The 13,865-nt window shown below is 31.5% G+C and overlaps 1 protein-coding gene across 3 annotated transcripts; it reads right to left on the reverse strand.

Moving 5' to 3' along the window:
• Positions 1-8,362: 8,362 nt before the first annotated feature.
• LOC100863839 (serine/threonine-protein kinase GD17699) lies at positions 8,363-13,546 on the reverse strand. 3 transcript variants are annotated; one of them, XM_086908192.1, is made up of 6 exons: positions 13,241-13,546; positions 11,634-12,656; positions 11,376-11,553; positions 10,992-11,285; positions 10,646-10,888; positions 8,363-10,258 (listed from the first exon to the last, which is right to left on the reverse strand). In XM_086908192.1, exons 2-6 carry the CDS (start codon positions 12,653-12,655, stop codon positions 10,001-10,003), a joined length of 1,995 nt encoding a protein of 664 aa, XP_086764318.1. In that variant the 5' UTR covers position 12,656; positions 13,241-13,546; the 3' UTR covers positions 8,363-10,000. The 3 variants fall into 3 exon arrangements, with proteins under 3 accessions (XP_086764318.1, XP_086764317.1, XP_086764319.1); XM_086908191.1 differs by having other exon boundaries at positions 8,363-10,261; positions 13,241-13,521; XM_086908193.1 differs by having other exon boundaries at positions 8,363-10,248; positions 13,241-13,518.
• Between the last annotated feature and the right edge of the window lie 319 nt (positions 13,547-13,865).

Below are 13,865 nucleotides of genomic sequence, written 5' to 3' on the forward strand. Positions count from 1 at the left end.
AATTAGGAAAACGATACACTTGTAGTTATAATAACGATAATAGAGATATATAGGGTGAGAGGGGAAAAGGAAATATTTACATTTTATTATTCGATCGAAAAACATCGTTGCGTTTAATTTAATTCGGGAGAGGGTTAAAACAGCGGAAAGTAAAATATTCGAGTCTCGAGTGCGATTCTCATCAATCGAGGTGGTGATCGACGAGCCTTCTTTAATTGCTCCTACGATCATGAAATCGTAACATAACATATTCTATCGAATCATATTAATTCTATCAAATACGAAACCGTATAATAATCGAATCAAACAATTTAAATAAACGCGAACAAAGTACTTGAATGGGAAGCCAATGGTCAACAAACCAATAATAATAATGGAAGAATGGAAAGGTAGGAAAGGTAAAGAAGGCGAGGTTGGAATTCGAGGCGATTCCCATAACAGTAGCGCGTACATCGGTATGGGGGTTTTCTGGTATGGTGTCAGGGGTTCGCGTCTGACAGTGATCGAGAACCGCGATGCTATCTTCGCGGCTCGATAACGACCAGCGGAAGTATCGCTTTAATCACTATATCCGAACCCCGTTCCCTTGCCACGCCACTGGATACCAGATCGTTTCTCATGTAACCTTCTCTACACCCACCTCGCCTCGTACCGTGTTTCTTTCACGAGCTTGCAATTATCATTTACCAATAATATATATAAAATACTGGAAGAATAAAATTTCTAAAAATTTAACTCGAAGAAAGGTTAACCACGATTGTCGTCCAAAACGTATAATAAACATGGTCCCAGTTAAAATATTCGACGAGCATTACTCGATCCGGATTCGAGGGAAAAAAGTTGTTTGCCGACGCGGAAACTAGGATATACAAACGCGCGTTAATTTCATAGAACGTGGAGGAAGGTAGAGGAGGGACAGGAAGAGAAGGAGGTGGAGGAGGCACCATAAGGTCTGGAAGGCCCCTTTTGCTATCGATCTGTCCCCACTCGCGGCGATTCTACGCTCTGGTGTGCCACACCATGCATCCCCGTGGAACGCTATATTGTTCCCACTCGGTCGCCCGCTCACGCGTGATGGTGTACGTGAACGTGTTCCTCCTCTGTATTTATGCGTTTCGCACGAGTGTGCGCACATACATTCTACCCACCACCACCTAGCCTATATATTTGTCCGTACACGTATACGTGTATGCGTATGTATATATATATATATATATATGTATTAACACGGTGCATTTGTTTCCATGGGTAGAAAGCATGGACCTCCTCTCACACCTGCCTTTAACGACACCGTTACGTCACGAGCAACGCAACACCACCCATGCCAACACCACCGCTGTAATCATCTACCGGATACGTATCCGGATGTGTACACGAGTGTATTACGTGTTTTACGTAAAATGTTTTCTTCGTCACACTCGATAATAATACGAGTAGCGTTTTCTTTAACGAAGGAAAAAAAAAAAAGGGTATGGGATTAAAAAAGCAAACATGAATTGTTTGCGCGATCTTTGGAGGATCGATTTTTAAGGATCGACGAGGTCGCCCGATCCATCTGTCGCGCCTTGTATTCCTTCCCTTCCCTGACATGGACATATGGTATTCTCTATTTTTCATAGCGTTGTACGTTGTACTTGCGAAAAGTAGAAAGAGAAAATATATTGGGAAGAGGAAGATGGGTATAACACGATATAAAGAGAAGATGGTAGAGGATATTGGTCAGCGCTGAAAGACGAGGAGCAAAGGAGGTATAACGGAGGAGAGAAGCTTCCTCGAGAAAGATTAATATCTCTATCGGAAAAGTTCAGGAGAGCAGGCCATTTATCTACCTACGCGCCCTGTTCCATTTCTTCCTCTCCTCCTTTCCCTTCTTCCTCGACAAATCTTACGAAGACTCTTCGAGAGAGAGAGAGAGAGAGAGAGAGAGGGGGAGAGAGAGTTTGTTTAACCGTCCAGATTGGCAGAATTGGAAGAAAAGCAAAGGCAAAAACAAGGAGAAAGACGGAAACAGACGGTTCTATATCCACCGGTTGGGAAACGGTGATTCACAAGCCGGATGTAACCGAGAAAATTCGATTTGACACTTGTAGGATAGTTTGGAAGTAGCAGGGAGATTCCTAATAAATTCAACGAATAAACCTGTTTCACAGAGATCCGAAACGACATCTTCTAACCGAATATTTTATCGCGTTCGATTGGTAAGGAAGATTCCAACTTTGTATCCGGAACGATTGTATAAACGTACTAATTGTAAAAAAACGTATATTAAGTTTGTGCTTCTTGTGGATGAAAGATGAAATGAAAAAAAAAAAAAAAAGGTGACGACATCATCGATCTTGAATAAGTAGTCGGTAAGTAGTGGCCGGCCAGCTACGATTAAGCGTGAGTGGGAGCGAGCAAATTACACTCTATCTTTATCTTGACCAGCCTTTGTATTCTCAACATTATGTTCGATTATGCCGCGATACACGCAACGTCTCGTACTATAATCCCAGAAACCTTGTTACGCTCCGTTCAGATAATTCGAGAATGCAAAACACAAAACACCGATTGCGTAATCTTTGTTTGTCCATCAAATATCTTGATCTTGACTCGAAATAAACGAAAATCCGGCTATTTAATCTTTCAGCAAAATCAATTTCTCGCTGATTTATATCTTATATCGCCAGTATAATTTATATATATAATATGAACGTTGATTTTAGTAAATATGTACAAATAATCGCGATAACTTTGCGAGATTGTTGTTGAAGGACTGGGCCATTAATAAGCGTGGACGATACGAGGACCACCAACGAAGGAATCTCTTCTTGTATGATTTAACGGCAGGGTCAAGCGAGGCAAACTCGTTGACCTCTTGTACTCGAAAAATTCCTTTTGTTAATATCGGCTTCGAATTTGATTCACTGTCCGAATCTTAACTTTTTTCCCACAACATCGTGGTCAATCGCGTTTTCGTTAATACAGCAAAATTTATATATATATATCAAATTGTCGTAATAACATAGAAAAATTAAGCATAGCTTTTAATATACTTATTCTCTTTTCATAATTGAGCATACGTGAAAAAAATACTAGGGGTAATACTCCCGTTTCACCTCTTTACGCGTATATCCTATTACACTTCTATTCCATTTACCCCGAGCAGACTAAAAACATCGATGCACACACTTTTCTTACGAGAACATTTCTCAGGTGAGATAGCGCGGAAGTGCATGGTGTGTTACACGAAGCGTGTACATTTGTACGGATGTCTTTATCGCTTTATGAGCCCCATAAAGTGCCGTTGTCGATCGAACAGCCTTTGCATCTCCATTGTGCATTGCCAACCACCAACGGGGAACGAGAAGGAAAGAGAAGTTTTACGCCATTGTTTATGCGCTTCATTACGTATACCATTGTCGTCGATTCCGACTCTTAAACGCGTGTAACGTGGAACCCAACATTCTGAAAAAAAGTGAAAGAAAGTGATTTATCAAAGATATCGCGCGCGGGGGGAAAGATTTGATAACGAGAGTCGACCAAAAGTCGCGTTCCTCGTGAATTCTCGAGGGAGATTGTTAACAACTGATCCGATGTATAATGCTTCCACGCGATGCTCGCGACATCTGTTACTAACCTTAAAAATACAGACGATTTTTCGTTCTCTTAATCAATTATTTTGAAAAGAAAATTAAATAACAAAAGTTTGTTTAAGAAAAATTTGTCAAATGAAAAATGCAAGAATCTGCGCGTTGTCGAGTATGATTCAACGACATTTTACCAGCTTGACCGGTCTAACGATGTTATTGGCCATGTTCTCTCGCTATCGCCACCATGGATCGTCGGCACGACAGTTTCCGTGCACTCTCCATTATGCCGTTTAAGTATCACAATTTTTTACGGATACCGGAGAAGATAGGCAACAATATGGCCCGGAACAATGATTACGAGCACAGGGTTGAGGATAGGAAAGATCCAGAAACCAGATAAATCATCATAACCTTTACCCATCTACATAGCGAATCCCATAAACTACCGTTACCGTATCGTGTAGCATTTTACGATTACATACGTCCCCCGTATATAAATTCTTCTCGAAACAATGAAGCAATTTTGCGATACGTTATTTTGCCGAACTATGGTCACCGCTATAGTTGCAATAAAGAATCTCGATATTTTTTTTTTTTGAAATTCATATAAAATTGTTATTTCCTTTTATCGGTTTTAAAAGTATACGATATATAATGAAAAATTCGAAAAATTTTCCAATTACGTATTATTACCATTTATTGTATATGCAAGTTACAAATTACGTTTCTTGTATTATTTCGTAAATTTAAACGATGAAAATGAACAAAGGATAATAATTGAACAAAGAAAATTTTGCTATGCTAACAGATCCTTGTCTCGGCTGATAAGATGAGAGATCATAGAAACGCACGAGACGAAGTATTCGCTTACAATGCTTGGGAGAAACGAGGAAGCAAAGGTATATTCATCACTTTCAATGTGTTTAAAGTGCGTGTGCGTTAAATACGCACGGCAAACACGCTAACCAAACCTAACTAACAGTCGACCTAACAAATTAACGTTGATGCGTTAAGTGTCTGCAGCTTGTATCGAATTGGAAGATTATACCGTATTCTTCTAAACTAAACGAAATCGTATTTGAATATATATCGCTCTGTATCGAATCTAATGATCATTTCATTGAGATAACGCTATTGAGATAACTTTATCGATTTATTCGACGATACGATAAAAAAAAATCAATATCTTTGAGATCTCTCATTTCGTATAAAATTTCGCAAATGCTACTTTTCAAATACAAATAAAACGATTTCGAAACGATAATTAAAAAGATTGAAAACGAAAAAAATTAATTATTTTTCAACCATCATTCGGAAAATGCAGTGTATTTGCATTGTTTACACGTTTCTTATACTTGAAATGAGAGCAGCAGGAACAAGGCCAAGTCAACGTTGTGTTTACGTTCGATGAACGTGCAAAAGCAAACGTGACCTGCAAATCAAACATATTAGATTCGTTTAAATCGAATTTGACCTAAACATTTTTTTTAAATTCGATGTTTCGTTATAAAAAGCAAAATTATTTTGTCCTTTCTTCGTTGAAAAAAACTTACATGAATCATACAATTTTACGAAAAAAAAAAAAAAAAAAATTTAACGAGATATTTAAAAAAAAGAGAAAAGAGAAAAATATTTCGCGTTACATGGTATTAAATTTGTATATACCTTTGCAAGATGATTACATATGTGTATTGCATATCATCTTACGAAGGCGTCGTTGACATGAAAAAGATTGTACATCATACTGAGAATTCGCCAAATTTGGTAAGATCAATCGCCTTCAGAAGACGATGAAGAAGAAAAACATATGTTCACTTTCCAATTATGGAGAAAATATTGAGAAATAAAAATGATTATCAACTCTTTCTAATTAATCATTTTTATTTTATAGAATGTAAAAAGTAAAAAGTTTATATATAGTAAGTTACATAAATAATTTACTTTCAAATGTATTTATAAATTGCAATGTATCCGAAAATAAAAAATAAAATAAAATTAAAATACAATAATATTGAGTAAATATAAATCTAATACTATGAATTAATATAAAATATATATAATAATAAATTATAATAAGTAATATAAATAACTTACTCGTGCACATTAACTATTATTCGTAATTATTTACCATCAAAAAAATATATCCCTTTAATTCATATGCGATCATTAACATTAATCGATATTGCATGTTAATCGGAGCGTAACAATACTTTTACCATACATTTACCATTGACTTTATATCGAAGCGATTTTTCATTCGAAACAGAATGAATAAAAATACGAATTAAACATATATCGAAATCTAAATTACGACAAGCTATTCAATTTTATAATAAAATTAGATTTAAACAATAAATAAAAAAAATGCAAATTGACAAATACAAATTTGTGATAAACTTTACACGAATATTGTTCATCAGAATATAAACATAAATTTGTAATATCATTATATGTTTATATCAACAATTATTATTATTTAATCTTTTAATATATGTACGCATTTTTATATCCATACATTGCGATAATGCTAAAACGAAAATTTTTATCTATAGTTTTATAAAAATGAAATTTTTGATAAAAATTATCTACAATTTTATTCAAAACATCAAAGTTGTACAATTTATAAGTCTCACCTGATAAGAGCGGCATTTATGCTAGTTTGCACTAAACCTTGTGTTGCGAATCTTATATTGTCAACTATTACTGATATGTATTAATTTCTTTGTACACACTTATACGCACACACGCACCTGTTACGATATGTTTAGTTTACAATTTGATAGAAATTTTTTCCTCCCCCCCCGTTAAGAAACGTAATGGCAATGCGAAGGACGGCTTATGTTAAAATACAAAAGGGAAAAAGGATAGCGATGGGACAGCGAGAGAAGCACACGAAAAAGGCAGGCTGCGCGGCAAGCAGCCACCCTTACAGCAGGCGCGCGAGCCTACTACTGAACTTACTAGACCGATTGCCAGCTTCGCGAACCGGCACATTCGCTCGGAGTCACTCGTCTCTCACGAACATCGGATATAGCCCACGATCATCATCGTCGCCCAATTAATTTCGAAATGATCGATCAATTTTTAATTTTAATAAATCTTTAATCTAACGAATCATTGTAAATGTTAAATTACAATGAAACGAATCCAACTAACGATAATATACAAATTTGATGATAAAAATGATATTTTTCCACAAGATAAGAAAATATAAAATCAATACGGTTTTCAAGCCACTACTGCATAAGTTGTGCATACTTTTAATGTACCGTTCAATTAAGTATGTAATCCTTAGCCATAATTACTATTCTAAAATCAAGCGCTAAAATTAATTCGGCTACGTATTAATTTTTTACTACAAAAAAAACTCAGTCTCTCTCTATATGATATATAAAATCGGTCCCTAAAATGGATAAAAAAAATGGATATAAAAATATTTTTTGATTAAAAAGTTTTATTAAAATAAAATATTAAAATTTTCAACAAACGATTCTTCAACAACTTCAAAATTTATAAATATATCGAAAGAAATGGAGTTTTCAGGGTAATTATGAATCAAAATTTTGTAATGATTTTTATCATACTTATTTTTTTAATTCATATTTTACCAGGAATAAGAAAAAGTACAATTTCAACAATCGGATCGAAAGTATACGCGCGTGTAATCGAAAAAAATGAAAAAAGAAGTAAAGGAAATAACAAAGATATCAAATTTATCATGTGTATGTGTGTGTGTGTGTGTGTAAATACATATACATGTATATAATAATATAAATAATGAATTTCATATATTTGGCATAAATCACTTTTAAATTTCTATAATCTACAGTCAGTGCTATCCAAATTAAGATTAGAATTTTAAAACTTCGTTCGTTCTATCTTCGTTACTACAAGGATATTAACTGATGCGCATTAACACGCGCGCAAATATACAAATATTTTCTGGGAAAGCTTAAGTGTGATAGTTTGTTTGTTTTAAAAACGAAGTTCATAGAAAAAATTAAAAATGATATTATATCAAATCTATTGTCTATTGTCTTATTATAATGATATAAGAATGATGTGGATAGGATAAAAAATCACGTGAAAAAATTCACTTGTGGACAACACTGACTTATGCAATATCGCGTATACATTTACGAATTAATTGTGCTTACAAAAAAGTTACAATTATTATCGTCTACATACGAATCAATCCTAATACGAAATCTTGCGATAAATTAATCTTTTATGCGTAACTTACAAATTATAAGAACAAATAGTAATATTTAAATAATATTTTATAAACTTCTTACTTATTATATATGTACATCCTTATAGTAAATAGTAATAATTGCATTAAAAAATATGGAAATTGTAGTGGGGTAACCATAAAAGTATCTTCAAGCGACAAAGGGAGAAAGATACGCGTAAAATTTACAATACATAATTTCTATAAAAATAATTTGAAAAGCATTATGTTTTGAATCAATTCTCTGTTCATACTCGATATGATATTTTCTAAGATTTTTTTTTTTTTTTTTCCATCTTTCAATTATCACCACTTTTATTTTTTATTGCTCTTAATGTAATACCACGCACAGTACTTTATAAAAATATTCATTCTAGCAACAGTTGAATTACTTTTTGAGCAAGCGTATGTAACAAGCTACACAAATATTTATAATTATCCACTCTGTCGCCCTCTGTCACTTGTCACAAGGATTTTTGCGTTATAATAATACAGTTCTCACCTCGTTCTACAATTATATTCATCTAATTACTTATGCCTCGATAGAAGAACAAAGCAATTTCTACATTTAGTTTAATTCAATACTTGATCTACGTACAATAATAGATATCAAATATAAAATAAACTACTTAAATGCATTTGGCATGTCTTGTTCACGTGTGAAGCTCACCTGTTCTAATCTGAATTATTGATCTATTCATATCAATCTCTTCAATATTTAAGAACAAATGACGTCACATCCATGGTTAAATAGACTTTGCACTTACATTAAAATAATTATTATTTAGAACTTTGGACTCTTTAGCGGACCAGTCCCGCATCGATCATGTGTAATGTATAAATATATCTAATTATCATTTTTCCATCGGCCATTAAAATTCGATTTAAAAATGTTAGATTCGACGTGAACACACTGCTTGTTCAATTTGCTTCTACTGGCAGCTGTTGTACTATCTACAACTGAGCTTTCTTTTATAATCACGTTCTCTAGGCTGTAACGCTATTTTTTTTTTCTTTTTTTTTTTTTTTATCTATTTATATCTGATCCGATTTTATCTTACCGATCTTTTTCCCGTTTATTTTTCTTAACTATCTTATATACTTCGTGATCTTTTTTTTTTTTAAGAATTGTAAAATATATCATAAGCTGAATCTTTCTCTCTGTTTTTCATTGTACAATTATTCATATGGAGAGTTTTAAATTTTTTTACAAACTGTTATGATTTTTGTTTAAACAAAAATCATTTTCTCATATTTATTACATATCCAAATCATTTTCTATAAATTAGAGTGAAAAACAATTAAATCTTTGCTTCATACATGTTTACTATTAAAAGCAAAATACATCACTATATGTGATTTAAAAATTTCCGATGTATTTACTTTTAACGTTGTAAGAGATTCTAATACTTCTATTGTTGACTTTTTATGATTATATAAAAAGAATTTTCTGTATAATTTAACTATAAAACCTCATTTTGTACACAACCATATTTTTATATGAATCACATACATTACTATTTTTATTTTATTTTTTTTGGTTCCTCATCGTGATAAAAATTAATATTTTTAAAGTCGTCATTTATATTTTTATATTTCGCGTAAAATTTGACATTTTTTCTTATATTAATTGTGTATAATGAAATCTATCTATTATTTCATTGTTATTACTGGAATTGCTCATTAAATTACCAATAAATAATTGCATCGTTTTTTTTAAATAATAAATTTTGCAACAATATTTGTAAAAAAAATTAATCAGTTTTTAAAAATATATCGTTATCTATTGCATTTAACATAATATGCGAAATGTTATTATATTTGCTGAAGACAAAATTCTTTATTTTATATTGAAAAAACACTCGAATTGAATTGTCTTTACAACTCATAATTTAAGTTGTAGGAGTATTTTGATCTCTCTCTCTCTCTCTCTCTTTCTCTCTCTCTCTCTCTTTCTCTCTTTCTCTCTTTCTAGTAATATTAAATTATCTATTTGCACCGACAATTAACATTTTTATGAATACTGTTCAAACAAGTTTCACTATGCGATGATTTTTAAACAACTTGATTTTTATATTAATTGTTTATAAGATTGTTCATTATTTGACTGAAATTGTAAACAATCTGCACTAAGGGACACAAAGTGTTTTATCATTAAAATTTTTGTTATTAAAGTCAATTTCAAATTCATTATAACTTAATTTTTCTGAACTTTGTCATAAAATAAATCAATGCTTTTTGATTCTATTGAGGATAAAACTTCACTTCGGTTGTTTCTAACATCTGTTTTGTTATCAGAAGCATCATCAACTTCATCTTGAGAACTATCACCTCGAATTGGATTTTTGTAGAAGTCAAATTCAAAAATTGCCAATTTTATCGGCTCACGCTGATACCAGTGTTGCTCCGGCGGGTTGGTAGGTGTTGATGCTGTGGTCTGCTCGCCTAGAAAGCTCTGCTGATATACAGAGGCGGGACAAAAGAAAAACAAAAGCTCTGCTACAGATACAGCAAACTACTACAGAAGCCTTCTTTTAGCATTTAATTTTTAAATAGCCAAAAATATAAAGCCATGTAATAGCTGAGCAATTATCTTGTGTGACAATAAATTTACATTTATAAGCAAATTGATAGAAAATTATGAATGATTAAAATTTTTTGATTGAATATTATTCAATCGAAAGAAGACTTCATCGTTGCTACACTAGAACAATTTTCTTATATTATTTTCAATTTGAAAAAAAAAATTATAATAAATAAAATAAAATAAAATAAAAGAACAAGCCATGCAAATTAATAAAATAGGTTTTCTATCATAAAACTAACGTATAATGACAGTTACCGCTAGCCACGGATGATCAAGTACATCTTCGGCACCGAATCTCAATTCAGGTTGCGTTTGTAACATGTTTGAAATTAATTGTTTAGCAGAATCTGAAATATCATCCCAAAATGGAGATCTAAAATCATATTGACCACTCAAAATACGTTCAAATAATTCTTCTTGCTTATTTTCAGGAGAAGCAAATGGTGGAAAACCACAAAGTAAGATATATAATATTACACCAGCTGCCCATACATCAATCTGAAATAGTATAAATTCATTTTATCTTTCGTACGTTTTAAAGATATCTTTCTTTCCGATTGTTTTAAAGATATTTTTCTTTTTGATTAGAAAAATAATGTACTTTTAAACCATATCCTGTTTCTGCAAGAATTTCTGGTGCTACATATGTAGGTGTACCACAAACTGTGTACAAAGGTTCCCTTACAACTTGGGCAAGCCCAAAATCACATAACTTTAAACATCTAACATGATTTCCATCCATTTCAACTAGTAGATTTTCAGGTTTAACATCACGATGCACAATATGATGTGAATGTAAATAAGCTAATGCAGATGTTAAATGTCCAATCATTACACTAGCTTCATTTTCCGAAAATTTTGTTGCTGCAGCAATAGCATCAAACAAATCACCACCCTAAAATAACAATAAATATAAATTATCCCATCATTAATTTTAATTATTCAATGATTCATAATATATATTTGTGTATATAAGTAAATGTACTTTTACAAGTTCCATGACTAAAAACAATTGATCAGTAGTCTCTTGTTCGGCGATCAAATTAATAATATTTGGATGACAAACTTGTCGTAAAATTGATACCTCACTTGCCCACATTGTTTCTTTACCTTGGCATTTATATTTATCTACAATTTTCATTGCATATTCTACACCTGTAGACCTACAAATTATTTTTTTATGAAATTTAAAATATTATCTTTAATTATTAAGTATTCTATATAATTATCTTATGATACTTACTTATGAGAGCAATGCCTAACAACAGCAAAATTTCCTTCTCCGATTACATGTCCTACTGCATAATGTAAACGTAACGGCTGTGGTAATATCAGTGAAGAAGGACTAGGTGTCCGCACTTGTGGTGTAGTAAGCACTTTTTTACCAGATTTACGTGGCATTCTTGGCATTGGACCACTCTGTCTTTTTGATGTCCACGGACATCTTCTAAAACTTTGAACACTTTTAGATTCTTCAAAATCTAATTCAAAATCTTCTTGATTTGATTTTTCAGGACCATAAGCCACAAAGATGTCATCATTTTCAAAAAATTGTTCCAAAGAGGTAACTTGTTGTCCCGAAAGAGTATAGACTTTTCTTACTGCTCCAGAATCTAATTTAACAGCCTCTGTAATTGCTTCCAACGCGTGTTCTAAGCTTGGAGCATTTCTTTTATTTAACAAAAGACGTACAACTTTACGTGGCTTTGTACCATGTCGAATTAAAGTGATTATTTTTGCTTTTACACATAATGGTATTGCACTTATTTGTCTACCAGTACCTGCTGGAGATTGTGGTAGTCCAGATAAAGAACTGCCCCTTCTTACTTTAGTAGATGAATACTCCACTTTTTTAAAAATTTCTCCTTGTCCAGAAACTACATAGCATTTACCATCTTCTAAATCATTAATACTTTGAACTTTCTTCCCATCCATGGTATATATTGCTCTAACACCATTAGGTAAAGTGACACTTGATATTAAAGCTCTTGTTAAATCTGTAGCTAAACTATCAAAACTGCGATATCTTTCTGGTGTCACAGCCATCACAATACCAGTATAAAACTTATCTCCATTTCTAAAAAATCTCACTCTTTTTGCTTTCTTGGTTGGTGGAGTTCTAAGAACATTTAAAGAATGTCGAGAACTAACATCCAACATTCTTTCGTCTATGCTCATTATAGTAGTGGAACTTAGTTCTCCACTTCCAGAAAAATTGCTATCACCAGATGGTGAAGCGCCTTGACTCAATGGTTCTTCCATCATCCTGAATATAAAATTTATAATATAAATTATGTTTTATATATATTATATATATATATATATATATACACATACACATAGAGACATATTAATATGAAAATGAATATTAAAATTATATCACGTAATATAAAATTATTATATTTCAAATAAAATTTAAATTTTTATACATTATTTGCAAAATCAAACTTAAAAAATACGTACAAATAAAAATATTCGCTGTTATTCATTAATTATTAATAATAAGAATGGCCAATTTTTCAATAATGTTATAAATACAAATATTTTTTATTATTTTATTATCATAAATGTTATAACAATAACAGTTAAATAAAAATATACAAGAATCAATTATAAATTTATATAATTTAAAATATTTTAAAATTTGTATAGTTCTCATTATACGTTCAAAAATTCATGAATGTAACATTCTGATAATAAGAATATTTATTTTTCTTTCTAACCTACTTAACCTTTCTTTTAACTACATCATTATATACACAAGTACAACACACGAATAAATACAAGTCCAGAAAGTCATTTGTTAATATATCAAATTTACTAATTAACAAAAATCTTATATGCACTTACCTGCCCAATGAGCAGAATGTCCTATTAAAAAACAGAAGAAAAGCCAAGTAATGAACGAATGAATCACCACTGAACTGACATTTTCATAGCAACCATGACGCGAATATTAGATAATAAAAGCGAGAAATCTCGCTTTCTAATATTACACTAATATAATTTTTTTTTCTGTTATATATAAGTCCCATACAATTTTAATGCTTTCCGTTTCTATCGCAACTAATTTTGTTTTCTGCGCGCAGAATAGTTTAACCTGCCAAACTCTATAAATAAAGTGGCTTGTCAAAGAGAAACCGGAAGATCGGAACCGGAAGTGTAAAGAAATTAAAAGGGTGTAATATAAAAATGAATAACTGAATAACTTTTTCTCATTAACTTACAATTAGTACATATTGTATATTATCCGTAACTAATTTTGTTCCGAAGAAAAGAGAATATTTTATATATGATATGATATGGTATGTTATATATTACATCTTTAATAACAAATAATAACATTAATGAAATACGTTATAAATTGTATTATTAATATATATTTAAAATATTTAAAATATTTATATATTTAAAATATTTGAAGAAAATTATCAATTTTTGTAACGAAAAAGTTTAATTATTAAAATTAATTTAA

Source organism: Apis florea, unplaced genomic scaffold (assembly GCF_048593485.1).
Source record: "Apis florea isolate Af1SG1 unplaced genomic scaffold, ASM4859348v1 contig_3068_pilon, whole genome shotgun sequence".
Taxonomy (NCBI): Eukaryota; Metazoa; Arthropoda; class Insecta; order Hymenoptera; family Apidae; genus Apis; species Apis florea.

Coding starts and splice junctions, on each gene's coding strand:
- LOC100863839 (XM_086908191.1), bottom strand. CDS start 12,655: ATGATGGAAGAACCATTGAGTCAAGGCGCTTCACCATCTGGTGATAGC. Junction 11,554..11,633: donor GTTAGGCATTGCTCTCATAA/GTAAGTATCATA, acceptor AATAATTTGTAG/GTCTACAGGTGTAGAATATG. Junction 10,889..10,991: donor AAACAGGATATGGTTTAAAA/GTACATTATTTT, acceptor ATACTATTTCAG/ATTGATGTATGGGCAGCTGG.